The sequence below is a fragment of the Notolepis coatsorum genome (assembly GCF_963971535.1).
Source record: "Notolepis coatsorum genome assembly, chromosome: 11".
NCBI classification, from domain to species: Eukaryota; Metazoa; Chordata; class Actinopteri; order Aulopiformes; family Paralepididae; genus Notolepis; species Notolepis coatsorum.
Genome location: NC_140175.1, coordinates 40,575,053 through 40,592,982, shown reverse-complemented (window position 1 = coordinate 40,592,982; position 17,930 = coordinate 40,575,053). Strand labels below are relative to the sequence as shown.

At 41.3% G+C, this 17,930-nt stretch overlaps 1 protein-coding gene across 1 annotated transcript in view; it reads right to left on the bottom strand.

Annotated features, from left to right (window-relative positions):
- Window positions 1-17,930, bottom strand: part of ric1 (RIC1 homolog, RAB6A GEF complex partner 1) — a 146,757-nt gene that overhangs the window by 29,357 nt on the left and 99,470 nt on the right. The window contains exons 5-11 of the mRNA XM_084324223.1: window positions 12,479-12,624; window positions 11,810-11,946; window positions 8,775-8,866; window positions 7,250-7,338; window positions 6,465-6,609; window positions 5,861-5,909; window positions 3,029-3,211 (exon numbers count right to left, since the gene is read on the bottom strand). Of these exons, the coding sequence (XP_084180349.1) occupies window positions 3,029-3,211; window positions 5,861-5,909; window positions 6,465-6,609; window positions 7,250-7,338; window positions 8,775-8,866; window positions 11,810-11,946; window positions 12,479-12,624 (841 nt within the window). The remainder of the gene's footprint in view (window positions 1-3,028; window positions 3,212-5,860; window positions 5,910-6,464; window positions 6,610-7,249; window positions 7,339-8,774; window positions 8,867-11,809; window positions 11,947-12,478; window positions 12,625-17,930) is intronic.

The window sequence follows — 17,930 nt, the reverse complement described above, 5'->3', positions numbered from 1 at the left end:
TACAATGATGTTTGTGTATTCCAGTGCTTGAGCATTCAAATCTTGATCCACTGACCTCTAAAGGTTATGTTAACGTGGTATGTTGTCCAGTTCTGCTGCTCTGATTAAAGGTTATGTTAAAGTGGTATGTTGTCCAGTTCTGCTGCTCTGATTAAAGGTTATGTTAAAGTGGTGTGGCCCAGTTCTGCTGCTCTGATTAAAGGTTATGTTGAAGTGGTGTGGCCCAGTTCTGCTGCTCTGATTAAAGGTTATGTTAAAGTGGTGTGGCCCAGTTCTGCTGCTCTGATTAAAGGTTATGTTAAAGTGGTGTGGCCCAGTTCTGCTGCTCTGATTACATCCTCTTGAAGTTGACAGGCTTCAAATGTGAAAGTATATAATCTTCATACATTTTTGCCATGTTTTCTATGCAAAATCTTTTTCTTAAAGGTAACTAGTAACTGATGGGTTCAGGGCCTTTTTAGTTTACTTCTGTATGTACACTCGACATGACTGTAAATGAGGGAAACCTCAGTTGCCTTTCAAGTTTAAATAAAGGTTGAAATTAAATTAGGTTTTGGATTAACCATAGCTATTTTGTAAAATGCAAAAAGGGTAGTGAGAAATCAATGTGTGGACATTGGAAATAACGTTACTTCACCTATAAATACAACACTGCTTGTGATACAATCTTATTGTAACTGCGAGATTTGTTGACAAAAGTAATACTTTTTGTGCATAGATCACTAGATTCGATTGACCAATTTATTTTAATATGAGTTTCAAAGCCTTTACTTGTTGATAACAAGATGAACAGACAAGGCATTCACTCAAATGGAGAAAAAAAACAAGAAAACTAACCTTTGTACTACTGTCTTTTACTATCATGCACTTTTCCACTAAATAATCTTCCTTGCCTATACTACTACCTACTATACTAATAATGTCTCTACTACTATGCACTCAACACTATAGCACCTACATTTCAACACTGTTTGATGAACATTGTTACTCAGCTGAAAGAGTTGTACCCTTCCTGCCGACTTGTCGTACAGAACTTGTAAGTCCCTTTGGATAAAAGAGTCAGCTAAATGACAAAATGTAAATGTAAGTTGTCTTCCCTCTTCCTCGCCGGCTCTTCCTCGCAGATCAAACATAAATTAAGATCCAGCAATTGCATATACTATTAATTGTCAGCCTAAAATGTTGTCAGAATTACAGATTTTAATGAACCATTTAGGTGGTTGTATTATTTTATTCCCCATAACATTACCTATAAATACAACACTGTATTTTTTTTAGATTAGCTGAAAACAATAATTGTTTTTGTGCATAGATCACTAGATTGATCAATTTCTTAAATATGGGTTTCACTAAACTTTTCCACAATATGGGCTTGACTGTAAAATGTTGCCACAGATCTTACCATAAACATGGGACAACGTTTTTGTGACGAGTAACAGTTCCATCAACCAATCAATGGTCTGCAGTATTGAATTGCAGCATGGATAGCATGATAGTACCAACGCCAGGGTAGTGCCTAAATTAGCCATGGGTAGGCGCTGTTCCCTACGGGTCAGTTTGCAGTGGAACAAGCCAAACCAAGCGGCAGCAGATTCCAGCGTGGCAAGGTAGTGGAGACGTGCCATTAATATGCCTATAATATATTGAAGTGTGCACTGTGCATGTGCCATTAATATGACTATAATATACTTGGTGTGCACTAGGGCTGACCCCTATTAGTCGAATAGTCGACTAATCGATCGAAAGGAGCCGTAGTCGACTGCCAACCTCTTAGTCGAATGCAAAATATATATATATACCGGTATTATAAAAAAAAAATCTAATTTTGTATTATTCTTTCCAAAAGAAGAGTGGCCTAGAAGTGTGTACCCTTCCTGCTGTCTTGTTGTACAAAACGTGTAAGTCGCTTTGGATAAAAGCGTCAGCTAAATGACAAAATGTAAAACATTTAAAATGTAATGTAAAGTCGCACATCTATGGATCGGGCCAAATCTCCCCTTTCCAATGGCAGAGTTCAATCTGGAATTAGTATCACCAGCCGTGATTCACAAACCGTGAATGAAATCTCAGTTAATTTTTTATAATGTTAATTTCTCCACAGTTTTTAATCAGATTGCAACGCCGTTTTTGCTAAACATTCACAGAAAGGTAGAGAAACTAACTACATTGTGTTTTATGGCACTAACGTGCACTATCGCAGGACCTTAGCATGTCTTTTACCATGCTTTTGTAAACTTTATGTACATTATACCTGTTATGTCTTATTCTTATTACTTGTATTATTGCACAAATGTCTTATTCCTTTTTTATTACTTGTATTATTGCACAATCGCTGCGGGCATGACCTCCCGCATTTCACTGTATGCTTGTATGCCTGTATGCCGTGACAAATAAAACTCTTGACTTGACTACAAACAAAATGGCGGCGTCATTTCCTAGCGTCAATATTAGCCTTTTTCCGACTAGATTTCTATAACTCATATTATACTCATATTAACTCACTAATAACATTTTAAACCATTGGTAAACAAACGTATTGCTGAAAATATACACTTTGACTGCTGTTTTGACAGGGTTAGGGTTTTTACTTTTGGCTACATTTGGAGAGAAAAAACACAACATTAATTCATACATTCTGTAGAGATGGATTTATGGCATGATGTCATTGTGGGTCCGGTACCGAACCCCTCAGGCTTAAGAGGATAATACGCCTATAATATACTTGATGTGTGCACTGTGCATTAATATGCTTATAATATACTTGATGTGTACACTGTGCAGCTGTATTATCTAGGAAAATACATATATGGGATCGGGACTCGGTATCAGCAGATACTCAATATTAAATGACAATGACGGGGGCAAAAACCTAATCAGGACATCCCTATTTCTATGTGTGTGTAGAAGATCAATAGCTACTTTATTAATTACAAGAGCAATGCTGGTGTGTGTGTGTGTGTGTGTGTGTGTGTGTGTGTGTGTGTGTGTGTGTGTGTGTGTGAGAGATGGTGGGCGCTCCTCCACTCACCGTGCAGGGGTTCACCGTGAGGGCGCTCTTAATGAAGTGGAACTGCAGGATGCCAGCCTGCTGAGAGCGTGGAGGGGGCGGGACCATCTCTCCCTCCTCTTCTCCCTCCTCATCTTCCTCCTGTCTCCTTCTCTCCGGTCTGCTAGAGACCACCCACAGGTGGTAGCCCTCCGCTCCCCAGCTCTGACAAGGAGAGACACACAGTCAGGAGGTTCACTGATTCTTTACAATACGGAACATTTTGAATTCAAGTTTTATTCATCCAAATACACTTTGGATAGTAGGGACTGCATCTCTGCCTGTCCTGGTCAGGAAACACTTTGCAACTGTGATCTCCTCTGGCAGTAGTTGGATATTGTAATGTGTGGCGAGGGGTTACATGCCTGTATGCCTCTCATAAGTTGTTCTCCAACTCATGAGAACCTGCTCTCATGCTCTTGCAGCATTCTGTCGAGGACTGGATAGAACAGTCTCTGTCTCAGCTGATCTCCTGAGCTGAGGTCTGAGCTTGTGCCACAAGAAGACTCAACTACATACTCATCCATCCTTTTCTGCTTCCTCCTTTGGCTGGTAGTATGTTCCTCAATCCCAAGGCCATTACATATGGCCTTTGTCCTGTCATACATGTCCACTGCCATCTCTGAGGTGTGATAACCTTTGAGTGTGTCCTGCACTGTGCTTTTAAATAGTACAGAGCTAGAGCTAGGTGGTCTGTAGGTACTGTATATTTATTTCATTAATAGTGTTATTATTTAATTCGTGACGTTTTTTTCTGTGAAGATCCCGGAAAGGGTTATTAATATTAGGTTATGTGTGGCTTTCTGGAAAACAATAAATGTTTACGTTTTGGCACCCCTGTGATCGTCACACTTTTTCTGTTACAAACTGACCCCGGCCCCCACCAGAGAAGGGAAAAGTTATGTGGCCCTCACAGGAAAAAGTTTGGGGACCCCTGATTTACACCATTTCTATGACTGGTCTCAGATCAGATTAGATTAAAAGTATTGTCATTGCAAGTACAGAGTACAACAAAATAAAGTTGGCATCTAACCAGAGTACAAAGTAAGTGCATTGCAGTATAACATGTGAATATGTGTTTATTTGTTTATTTATGGATCCACATTAGTCTACACCCATGGGTGAAAGACTATTCTTCCTGGGGTCCTAACACACAACCTACAACATTACAGTACAGCAGTGCATGTGAGCGGATCGGCGCGGGCGAGAAATCCGCTCATCGCTCTAGACGGCTTGTTCCGCTCCGCTAATCGCTCATGTTGACCCCGCCCCCAAGTCGCTCTCCGCTCACTCACTGCTCACCTTGAATCGAGCGCTCCACATCGCTCGGCAGATTTTTTTTTTTTTTTTTTGGAGCATGATGTCAATTTGCTTGATTTGACCAAACTACAACAGTCTACACGCCCTGGGCCCCTTAACAATTGTTTGTATTGAGCCGTATTGTAATTGTACCCATTCTGTAATGTTAAATAACGTTGTTTATCCATTCACTAGCTCTACTAAGCGATGATAGCTAGCCTAGCCACAATGCTATGGTCGCTGCCATTAACGTTAGCATGTAAGCTAACGACAACAACAATGGCGTCATATACTTTTTCTAACAGGATGTGAGTGACGGTTCACCCTTCTCATTGGTTGAAAATGGCCTTCATGTTTGTACATCGCCATCTGTTGCTTTGGCATTGTACTACATGTATATTACATCAGTGTTAAACCACTGTGAGCGGCCCGGAGTGGATTGGAGCGGAGGAGAACTCTCGCTCCGGACGTCGCGCCGACCCATTTTAAAACCCACTCCGTCGCTCACGTCAAAACCACCCGCTCCGCTCACGCTCCGATTCGCTCACATGCTATGCAGTACAGTAACAAAAACAATAAAAACATAAGAAACACCTTAGCCTAAGCACACTCAACATCTTCAAAAAATTTAAATAAAGAAAAACACACAAAGGCTCCAACCACAAATACAATACTAACTAAACTAACAATACTAACTAAATAAATCAGTAACTCAACTGCATCCTTCAACTTTTTCTTAAAAGGGAAACTATCTTATAAATGGCCTTTTCCTGTGGTTTGCATTGTTTTCTAGCAATCTCTAGCTACTCCCGTTTCTTCAGTTCAGCTCAGACAAGAACCTCCCCCACTGAACCAAGCCATTCAGAATTGACTCGGAGCGATCTCTCCTCTCTCTCTCCCTCCCTCTCTTATCTCTCTCTCGCTCGGTCGTTCTCTCTCTCGCTCTCTCTCGTATCAGCACTTGTGTCACGTCAACCTGTTGCAAAATATCATATATCATTGCAATAATATTCACGGGGTATATATTGTAATTTGAAACAAGTTACCAATGCATTGTCCCGTGGGATTATATATTTTTTTAACAATAATTGCTATTGTTAAATGAGGCCAAATGGCTGATAATGATCTGTGAGCAGTAGTATTGTTATATCCTGATGAATGAGGTCAAAGGGAGCATAACCTGTCAAACCTGTCACTGCTGACCTACAATAACCAATCATGTTCCCCAATCTACCTCCACGTAACGTTATCTGACATACAACAGTTGTACTCGATCAGCAATCCCCTTCTGAATGTGTTGTTGAAAGTGAACAGACACAAATCAATGGTACACTCAGTGAATCAGTAATCCTATAAGCAATGATTTCCCCCCATTTACAAAGTCGAACAGATTACTAAGTCGAAGTTGTTCTAGAAAAGTGCAGCACAAGCGGTTTCTCGAGATCACAGGGCTGAGAGTGGAAATTGTACTGGAAATGAAAGATGAAAACTCATCTGTGTGACACTCCCACTCACCATAGAGCTGATTTTAATGGGCTCCTTCTTGGTACCATCAGACCGATACCTGGAGAGACGGAGAGATGAAAGATCATTATCACAAACCTTTGATATGGGTGGAACATGGTTTTGTGCTCGTGTGTTTCATGTACGTATGTGTTTCCCTATAGTTTAGTTTTTTCCCCAGCAACAGCGGTCAGGGAATGATGAGGACATACATTTTAACTTTGGTTCAACAGCCATTCTAGATTTTGGTTTGAGGGGAGATACTCTCCAGAGACAGAAAAGAAGATAAGATACGGTACAAATGTCCTCTCTGTGCATTCAGTAGGAAGCAATCTGGCTTCCTAGCTTAGCACAAATGAATGGAAGCAGATACGGACCACTAGCCTAACTTAAAACTCTAGGAGAGGCGTTTTTGATAAACAGCTAGGCTAGCTGGTCCGTATCCGCTTACATTCATTTGTGCTAAGCTAGGCTGGCTTGCAGTTGTATTTCCCATAATGCCTGCATGTTCCTTTAAGTTTCACATTGTCTCTAGTAGTGAGTGATAAAAAATGTCTTGCTGTGGTGTGTGTGTGTGTGTGTGTGTGTGTGTGTGTGTGTGTGAGTGTCCACCCACGAGAAGTCCTCTCCGAGGGTGCAGATGAGGTGCGCTCCGAACACGCTCCACAGCGACAGGCCGCCGCACTCCCACGTCACCATGGCAACGCTGTAGTCCGGCGACCAGCGAATCAGCTTCACTGGGCCGGTTTTGTTCCAGATATCTGGAGGGGAAGAGGTACACGATATAGTATGATTAAATATAATAATATGTAACTTCTTTACAGTTTTATAAGATGTTATCTTGTATCGTCAGCAATTCAACCTCAAACGGCCACCATCTTCGCGATAATAGTTTGAGATAATATTTCAATACATCAATATATACCATCTCAACAAAACCTCGACAAGGAGGACTCGATCTTGTGTATAATTTGTAATATGAGGAACATACTACTGTACATCAGATTAGCATATTTACTCAGTAGCGTTATATATATTACATTTAATCGCTTGTACATTGTTAAAGTACTTTACTCTTACATTTGCACACTGGTTAGTACTTGTGCTGTACAATGACAATATATTTTTAATCTAATCTAATGTTGATGGGTGCTTCATTTTAGTGCTGTCCACAGAGCTGTGTCAATACCAGCTGTGACCACTAGGGGGGAGTGTGGGATTAGAACACTCACACTTATGGTGAAACTAGCAGAGACTGAGGTGACCCCCCCCCCCCCCCCCCCCAACACTAGAGAATAATGTGTAATGTTTACAATACTTGTATGAGAGAGAAAGAGACCGCATAGAAAGAGAGAGGGAGAAGGAGAGAGAGAGAGCGACAGACAGACAGACAGACAGTACCTGGGTAGTGTTTTGGGGTTAGCTCCAGCTTGTGAGAGAGCTGCATGGATCCTGTGGTGGTATCAATCATGTAGACAAGTACTGATCCACTGGAACACACACACAACATCTGTAACCAACTGTTCCATACCTCTAGAAAAACATCAACTTAACAAATATGGTTCCGTAAATGTCTTGTGTCTCTGTGTGTGTGTGTGTGTGTGTGTGTGTGTGTGTGTGTGTGTGTGTGTGTGTGTGTGTGTGTGTGTGTGTGTGTGTGTGTGTGTGTGTGTGTGTGTGTGTGTGTGTGTGTGTGTGTGTGTGTGTGTGTGTGTGAATCAATACAATGTAAGTGTGGGAAGCTCATTCCTACCATTTGGAGAAAACACACACTCACAGGTAAATATATCTATTTGACTAGTCAGCTGTGTGTCTGTGTAGCTCGATTAACTGTAGCTTGTACCATCTCCGATCACAGACCCAGGAATGTCCCATTACATAATCAATGACTGTGGGGTCAAAACACTTTTGAGCCTGTGTGTATGAGTGTGAGTCTATCACAATAGATAGAAAGTGAAGCCAGAGATGACGAGAGAGAGAGAGGAGAGGGATAATGAGCGAGCTAAGAACGAGAGAAGGAAGAGAGATTGCAAGATTGCACAATCCATATGGAGCTTTTTAACAGGCACACACCAAGCAGCCTGGACAAACAGACACAGATAAACACATTCTGACACTGCACACTGCACAGACAGAGAGACAGAGGGCAAATAGGTCCTGCCCACACCACAGGGGAAACCATTCCATTACTCTCCATTGACTTTGTATTGTGTGGCAGTGCCTCCTTGTAATTCCAGTCAGCTAGCTAACAATAGAAAAATAGCTGTGTGGTGGGATGCACTACCAACAGGGTAAAGAACCCAGGACTAGGTTTTCATGAGCTTCTGAACTGAAAAGCTGAGCCTTTAAGCAGAGAAGAGTGGATACCGGGAATAAGATGCGAGGCATCAGCAGCAAGAATGGGAAATCTGTGGGACCCTGACACACAATAGCCTCTATGCCAACGTGTGCAGCAAGTCATGGTAAGCATTACAAGATAAATCAGAAAGCTATAGCCTACAGTATTATGTTTGCAAGTCTCTTAGCTAACTAGCTTGCTAACACACACTAACGGCTAACTTGCCCCATTGTCATTTTAGTTCTAATCTATTTTTGCCATAATAGCCCAAGGGGATCAATAAAGGAATATCTTATCTTAACTTATCTTTCCCTCCCTCCTGTGGTGTGTCTAACCAGGAGATATTGATAATATACTGTTTGTCAAACAACCTTCCTCTCTGATAGACACAGGGTACGAAAATAATCCTTTGTCATGCTGAAACATCATGATTTTAGCAAGCTACGGGTATTTGGTTAACATTTCAGCCACTGGTTACATATTACGGCACTGGTTGTTTCCCCTGCAGTGGTTATGGTTGCAGAGTATGACTCATAGCACTGTCTCTATTATACACACCTCTCATCTTTCCCACACATATATACGTACCTGGCACAGCCAAAGGCCATTAGTCTGTACTTATTGTTGACAGCCACACACGTGCCATCGGTCACATCTGCTGCCCAGACGCCCTGCAGCTGCTACACACACACACACACACAGGATGACCTTTAGGACTGTGAAATAACGGGATGTGTGTGATTTGGCAGACTGCCTTTTAGACATGCATGCTAGGTAGTAGGTACATACATTGCGACTGGAATTGGTCCCTGGGCGCCAGACTATGGCTGCCCACTGCTTCCAACTAGTCCTAACTGCCACCACGGAAAGTACATTTTCTCTGCACAGAACGGCAGAAAAAGCCACCTGTTTAGCCAAATTCTAACGACATTTGGTGGGTGGCGGTGGTAATGTCAAGCCCTGCAGTGTTTAGATTATAGGTTCAGAGAGACGAGACCGGAGTGTAATCTTCAAGTGCATGGTGCTCCGTTTTGGCAAAACAGTCTAATGCGCTCTATCCTCTTAACAAGCGGGCAGAAAAGTGGCAATTTTTTTACTTGAACTTGAGGACTGCATACTTTTTTTGCAAACCAAAACAACATACTTTATACTTATAGCACATGCATGAGCCTGGTCTCTTTTGAAAGATGACATTCTGAAGTTTCTGATTCCAGAACAAAATTCACTTTTAGTGCCAACGTAATAGAGTTACATAGGTCTGAACTTGAGTTGTAAAAAAACTTGTTACTCAAGTTTTTCTGTAGTAGTTAGTAGTCCAGAGGTAGTATTTCCCCAGAAGGTGGTATGGCTTACAAATCCAGACGGAGCCATAGCCTGAAGCCTTATATAGTACATATCCAAATTTCCTAAAGATCCATTCAGAAATGAGTGATTAGGAGTGATTTTGGTAAACTGTGTACAAAGAAAAACTCAGTTTTCTCATAGACTTCAATTCATTTGGCTTCCTGTTAAAGAATTTAGTTGTTCACCTAGATCCCTGATTCACACATCCCCACATGTGGTATCATTGGAAGCCACACTCATTGCCTACAAAGATCCACAATAATTTTCGAGATCGGATCTAGATTGACGGAACTACTGCAGCCTGAGTCGGGAGTGGTATTTTGCGCAATACCGTGTACTTTGCACAAGCCTCAAATACCGGCATGTAACTCGAGAACCGCTCAATGGATTCTGTCACCTGAAAGGTCTATCCACAGGCAACAAATGGGGCTTTAATTCTATATATATATATATATATATATATTGTATTACAAAATATGCACACGCGAGCCACTAGGGGTCGCCAAAGTGCCGGTTGCAAAAAAGTCCGAAAAACGTCCCGTATGTGGGACGGCGCATGCTAAGAATGATTAAGGACAAAATCTTTTGACATTATGACGTTATGTGTGGGGTCTAGGGGTGTAACGATGCATCGATTAATCGAAATGCATCGATTCTAATGTGACGATTTAACTGCATTGATTTGAAAATGCTAGAATCGATTATAATAGAAATTAATCGAAATAATCTTTATTTTTTTAAATTTTTTATGTTTGTTTTTTTGTGTATTGTTTTTATTGACCTATAGTCTATTCATGCTGAGTGAATCAGTTCCCCCAGACACATTTGTGTATTCAACATTTTTGGGGGAATTAACTGATAGAAAATGAATCGGAAATTAATCTAATATAATCGTGGTCAAATGAAGAGATTACATGATGCATTGAATCGTTGCCTGAATAATCGTAATCGAAATTAATCGGTGTGAGGTCGCATCGTTACACCCCTAGTGGGGTCTACCACCATTTCAATATCGATTAGGATATGGAATATGTTTTAATGTGTGCCAGGAATTTCCCATGCCCACATTAAATGTTATGTCATGTAGCCTATGTTTCCATGTCTCAAAAATAGCTTTCTCCCAAAGTAGATGATGCAGTGTTTTTTTCTCAAGACTGGTGCACGAGTCCAGGGCAGCCAGTTGATTTTTTAATATTTTTTTATTTATTTATTTATTTATTTTTTTCTTATGTTGTGGGACTTGTACAGCACTTTCGTAAACTTTGTTGTTTTTAAATGTGCTCTATAAATAAAGTGGGTTGGATTAATTAATTAAGTAGCCCCTTTCGTGACTGTGACGCATCCAACAAGGTTTCACTCGGCTGTGTGATTTAATTCAAGGTTCAACGCTGTTGTCGTTTGAACAACTTCAGATTTCATGGGAACTACCAATCCCCCAAATCAAGAATGTTTAAGATGAATGAAGTAAGATTTTGATTATTTGAAATATGGCCTGTGTAGACTAAACTATGCACAGAATTATGTCAGTCTACAAGGTCCGGATTCTACATGGTCCGGCAATGTAGACCTTGTAGACTCCACTACAGACCAATTATCAGTGAATGTTCATGCATTTTTAAGAAGGGCAACTTCCACAAAAAAACAAAGAACTCACCAAAACATCTCAGTAGCACCTTATCTAAATGTTATATTTCATATATGGAGATTCATATTTATTTATGTATTGCATGCATTTCTACATTTTATTTCCTATTTTGTTTATTCATCCCAGTATCTTTCTTTCTTATGTGTGGAATTCTACAAGGCGCGCGCACACACACACTTACATTTAGTCATTTAGCTGACGCTTTTATCCAAAGTGACTTACAAGTTCTGTACGACAAGACAGCAAGAAGGGTACAACTCTATCTGCTGAGTAACAATGTTCATCAAAGTGTTGCGTGTTACAGTGTAGGTTAGTTTATTAGGACAAGTGCATGACAGTAAGGTTAGTCACGGTTAGATTTTTTTTTTTTTTTAATCATTTCAGATAATGGTTGAAGAAGTGAGTCTTTAGTCGACGGCGAAAGATTGGACGGGATTCGGCTGTCCTAACTGGGATGGGTAGTACACACACACAATATTTTTTTTTTTTTAATGTTCGAAGCTTGTGCCATCGAACGAAGCTTCGAAGCTTCGAAGTATTTAAGACAGCCCTAGTCAGTATGTGTTGTGTGTGTGTGTGTGTGTGTGTGTGTGTGTGTGTGCGTGCGTGCGTGCGTGCGTGCGTGTGTGCTTACGTCAGCAGTGATGGTGTTGGTGAGAGGTGTGATGAAGCCCAGTCGTCCATCACTCAGCACCACAGCGAAGCCGTCCAGAGTCACACAGTACTCCATACATCTGATATATACACCTTCAAGGTCTAGAGACGGACCTCCTACACACACACACACACAGGTTAGAGAGGTAATCCATACATCTGATATATATACCTTCTAGGTCTAGAGACCTACTAGACACTATCTTTGGACAGATATTACAGAAGTGACATTCTATTTGGCCGCCTGCTGGGGCAAGAGCTCCAAGAATTTCCAAGAAACACACAAATGCAATTAACCTAGCTGGCAGTTATTGTTTATACTTGAAGGTGATTGATGATTCCTAAATAAGAACATCCTCATTTCAGCTTTAAATAAATACATGATTATCATGATCGGCAGCCGTTGTGTTTGTTTACATCTACACAAACACTGAATCTACAACAACACTGTTGTGTCAGATCAACGTGACGTGATAAGCGTGACGGCAGCATTTAATTTGCAATATGCACTGGCTGCGACTAAAGCAAAGATGAGTCTCAAAGTTTGTCAATGGAAATGGCAATTTTGTGTGTGTGTGTGTGTGTGTGTGTGTGTGTGTGTGTGTGTGTGTGTGTGTGTGTGTGTGTGTGGTGTGTGTGTGTGTGTCACCTCTAGCAGACTGCAGGTCCAGGGAGAAGGGGATGGTAGTCAGGCTGATGGCTTTGCGCCCGTTGCTGCCCAGACCGTCCCAGTGGAGCACATGGAGGTAACCATCTGCTGTACAAACCAACAAGTCATCCTGAAGAGACTGCAGACTGGAGAGAGAGAGAGAGAGAGTTTTGAGTTTCAACAAGCCTGTATTGTACACTTGCAAATTGTACATAATAAAAACAGTAGCTTAAAATTAGGGATGCATGTTATATCGGTGGTGACCTTATAGGCTGATAATGATTTTTAGATGTGAAGTCAGTCAGTCAGTCATTCATTCATTACACTCGTGCAGTGAAGCGCTGCAAGTGGGTATTGCAATCACTCCAGTGGTTCAGTGGTTCAGTCATTCTGTCTGCAGTCATAACTTCTACAGTTGTGATCCGATTTGGATGAAACATCGCACATAGGCTGACAGTAAGCCAGGGACCTGAATTCTAGAATATTTTTCAAATCGGTCAACAAACACAGAACAAAGATGTATTGTAGAGGAGTAGTGTTATTATGAGGAGGTATTGTAGATGAGTAGTTATTATGAGGAGGTATTGTATGTAGAGGAGTAGTGTTATTAACAGAGACTTTAGTGCTAGTCCAGTCCAACCACAGAGTCTGATGGACCATCTGCCTGGCTGTGCCAAGATACAATGTCCCCACACACACATGCCTAAAACAAACAAGCTCTGTTTCTCTGACTGAGTGTCTATGTGGGTGTGGGAGGTTGTTTTTATGAGTGTGTGTACAATTGCCTGTGTGTGTGTGTGTGTGTGTTGTGTCTGCCATTATGTGTGCAACTATCTCTGTACAGCAGTGTTGTTGTAGTACTCCTTTTTTTTTTTTCAAGTCCAGGACTCGGACTCTGCATTTGGACTCGGACGGTGCAGACAAGGACTCTGACTTGTTAACTCATTGGGCGCCAGTAGTATGTGTTTCACCGCCAACGCTTGAGCGCCAAAAACGTAATAATACGTTTTTAGATCCTTTGATCTTTTTCCTTTGATCCCCGTTCTAAACGATCATCCGGATCACTCTAGCCGTCCCTGGCTCATTTGCCTACGTTGGAATTGCAATGCCAATCGAATCTCACCAGGTGGCAGTATCGCCTACCATTTGAACTCTGATAGAAAGGGATCAGTAGAGACAATGAATGAACTGGACTATCAAGACTCGCTCTGAGGGGGAGGAGCTCTTGCAAAGCAATCGCTAGCAGATCTGCTCGCCTCAAAACCTATAGTTTCCCGTAAACACGTGTAATTACATATAAACGAGTAATCGCGATCGCCGATGGGATCATTGGAATTATTCTTTTTGGAGTACCTTCTGGCTAAGGTAAGGTCCCCCTATGTCTATTTTATTTTCTGTAACAATCGCAGTGTCTTACTTTACCGGACCTAAACCAAGCGTTTTCTAACAATCGCATTTTCGGGGTAAGACTACCCCCCCCCCTTGATGATTTTGTGAAGGCACATGTGTACATGGTATATACCTTTGATTTGAGAGTATTTGGGGTTTCAGGGGATCAACCAGAACGGTTTGGGCTTATTGCATATAACACGTTTTATCTCGCGATCTATGGAAAAAGACTGGATTATTTTGGAAATGGGCGATGTTTAGCGTGTAATAAACTACAAACTACAGTTTGTAGAAACAAACTATTTTTTTACATGTTGGACTAGAAATAGTGTGTGAAATGAGCCATACTATTGACTCCATAGCTATAATATACAATAGCTCCGCAAAGATCGTGAAATATCGTGAAAATGGTCAAGCAAAGCTGGCGCTAGACAGTGAAAGATGGGGAAAGCTTGTGGTGCTCAATGAGTTAATTAATATTCATTATTAACAATTAATAATAAAATAAAATTATTATTATAATTTCTTTGTGTGTAATAGGCCCTAATCATTTGGCATAAGATATTGATGGCTATATTAATACCATTTAAATTTTTTATTTGTATGTCAGCTCTTTGACTGCCAGAGTGGAGTGGACTCAATCTTGATGACTTGGACTCAGACTAGACTTGGGCTCTTCCTTGGTGACTCGGACACTGGGGACTCAAGACTCGAGATTTTGTGACTAGACTACAAAACTGCTGTACAGTATGTGTGAATGTTTGATTACCTGTGTGTGTGTGTGAGAGAGAACGCCTGTGTATGAGTGTTGTGCCTGTGACTCTGCATGTAAGTGTGTGTGTCTCTGTATACGTCCAGCAACCACAAAGCTCTGTGTGTGTGTGTGTGTGTGTGTGTGTGTGTGTGTGTGTGTGTGTGTGTGTGTGTGTGTGTGTGTGTGTGTGTGTGTGTGTGTGTGTGTGTGTGTGTGTGTGCGAGAGCGAGAGCGAGAGCGAGAGAGAGAGAGAGAGAGGGCACGGGAGGTCTGGGACCTAACTACTGAGAGGAGGATGACAAGGAGGAGAGGAGGAGGAAGAAAGGAGAAGAGAAAAGGAGACAGAGAGGTGTGTGTTTGTCTCTTTATACGTCCAGCCAACACAAAGCAGTGTATTGTCTGACACAGAGAGGGGGCACGGAAGGTTTGGGACCTAAACTGGTGAGGAGGATGACGAGGAGAAGGAATATCATCATCTTTTTCTTTATTTTTTATTTGTATTGCATTTCTTTTTTTTTCTTAACACATAAGACACATCCACAATAAATTTAATAACTTAGGACCAACAAATGAAATGTGAAGAAGAAACTTGGTGGAAAGAATTATAATTGAATAATAATAAGGACATTTGTTTAAATTTGTTTTACTCTTCCGCATACTGTTTTAAACTGAGTCATCCTTTGCTTTTCCTTGACAAAGAAACGGACCTTTGAAAAAGCACTATGCAATAGTAACTAAAAACAGAGAGACATTGCTAAGGCCAGCATGTCATCTTGAGTTGATATTTAAAAAAAATCTGTTTCAAAACATTATTGAACAAAGGCTGACATGTCCACGTAATAATCGTTTCATACAGACTAAAACACTGAGAAGCACACATTTAATATAAATGTACAAATAGATTCCATTTATATAGCGATTATATCCAAAGCAGGAGAGCAGTTAGGGGTTAAGTGTCTTGCTCAAGGACACTTTGACACGCTGCCAGAAGGAGCCGGAATGGAACCGGAAACCTTGCGATTACCAGATGACCACTCTACCTCCTCTACCTGCTCTCAGAGGTACGCGCCTCGCCGCCGCCACACCATCACTTTTTGGAATAAATTGGTTGCACCTTGTAAACTCACTCAAATCTTGATAAGACAAATCCCTTGTGTGTCTCGTCATTGGTGGGGAATGAAATTTAAGAGAATGAAGATAACAGATATAAATGTTATCCACAACCCATATGTTTTCATTGAACCATCAACGGGAAAAGGCCAGCTTTAGGCAACATAGGAACATGATTAGTCTATATTAATCAACACACCCAATCACTCGCTGTGTGGATTCTGCGAACAATGACCTGCTTGTATTCGCACATGGGCTCAGTTGGTCAATATGCAGACTTTGGTGCCGGAAGGGTCAACTCTGCTCGGAGTAATTTCAACGTTTGCGCAGTTAAGGTCAGGAGTTCAGTACATGTGCGAAATAGGCTTGTGTGTGTGTGGGGTGGGGGGGGGGGGTCTTGAAAGTAGAGTGGGGTCTTGACTGAAACAGACCGTCAGTAGTTGTACAATAGAAGGCACCCACTAACTTCTTACGTACTCTGTCATTACAGCATTCTTATTCCAATGACTTGTACTTTGTCATTACAAAAGACACAAAGACACATGACAGACAGATCGATAAAGCTGTATAGATAGACAAAGAGAAAGAGCAGAGAGAGACAGACAGACAGAGAGAGAGAAATGAGTGCAAGACAACAAGACAACAGAATAATTATGGACGAGGCGAGTGGGGGAAAATACATACGAGAAGGGCAAGAGACAGGAGAATCCGTCACTGAGCGAATAAAAGAGGTTGAGTGAAAAGATGTGGGCAGAGATAATAGGAAAGGTAAACCATCGAGAGGGAGAATGTGAAGCCAGGGTGACCAGATTCAATTGCTAGCTTTTTCTATCCCAAGAAGAAATGTCTTTCCATGTATTTTTGAGAGTACGATTAAAAGGTATACGGTAATATATAACATTTTCGCATTAAAATGTCATAAAACTACTAGACCTAGTTGTGTACTTGCATTATCCCAAATGTCAAACCCTGAGAAATCAGTAATTTCAATCAAGGAAACAGAGCTTTCATTTGGTCTCTTGTCAATGGTGTCATATCCCCACGTCCCACCGATTCTCAACCCGCCCTGTGGTGTGACGAACTGCTGTACCTCCCATGCTGTGATTGGCTGACTTGGCTCTTTATGGGCGTGATCAGATCACAATAAGAGCTCGCGTTCAGCTCAAGTACCATTTTTATTTTCCATTAAACTAAAACGTTTTGCTGCCATGGAACAATAAACTACCAAATCTATCAAATGGACCCTACTTGGTTAGAATGTTTGACTAATCCACTTACGAGAAAACTAGGTTAGACCACCTAAATCTGTTTTTATTTAACTATACCTCCCGGAGTATGGTGCTAATAGTTTTAGCATTTTCCATTCACTTAGATGAAATGGTTAGCATGAGGTTTTCTATGCAAAACTTTGGAACTTATCAACTATCCCAGTAGTCTGCTAGTTATCTTGACTAATCGGCTAACTAGCAGACTAGGGTAGACAACACATATCTGTGTTTCTATTGAACTATACCACCCAGACTGAGAAGCGAAGTGTTTTAGCATTTTCCATCCACGTACATGGTGTTGCTATGCTACACTTTTGAGCTACTTAACAACTCTGTGATTAATTAATTAAGATTTGGGTGATGTACCCCAGTCTGCCAGTAACTTTCAAACCATGTCAAGCTGAATTCTCAAAGAAAAGTGCAGTGCATTGTTTGTCTGACAATGAAGACAACTCCCATAAACCCACGCTGCTTCACGACGTCAACTCCATATTTTTTTTTTATTGTTTTGATTGAGATTCCTAGCGGCGGAAATTACATACTGTGTGTCTCCTTCTATCCCTCCATCCACCCATCTATCCATTCACTCGCTACTCTTTTCAACCACTCTATCATCTCCACTCCTCCAACACGCAATCACTCGCTCCCTCCACCTACCCTCCATCCCTGCAGAATAGGCACCTCTCTCGCTCCCTCCCTCCCTTCGTACTTCCCTCAATCTCTCTCTTCTCCAGCCAGATGTCAATAGCAGGGATTAGCTGCTCCCAGCTCCAGTGCTGGCATGCCATGAGAGCAACAGTAGGATTGTCAGAGGCTGTTTTCTGGCCAAATGATCATAGCAGATGAAGAGCTCATAACGACAGCAATAACAGTGAAAATGCAAATACTCTTGACACCTGCCAGCCATGAGCACAGACACCAACAATACACC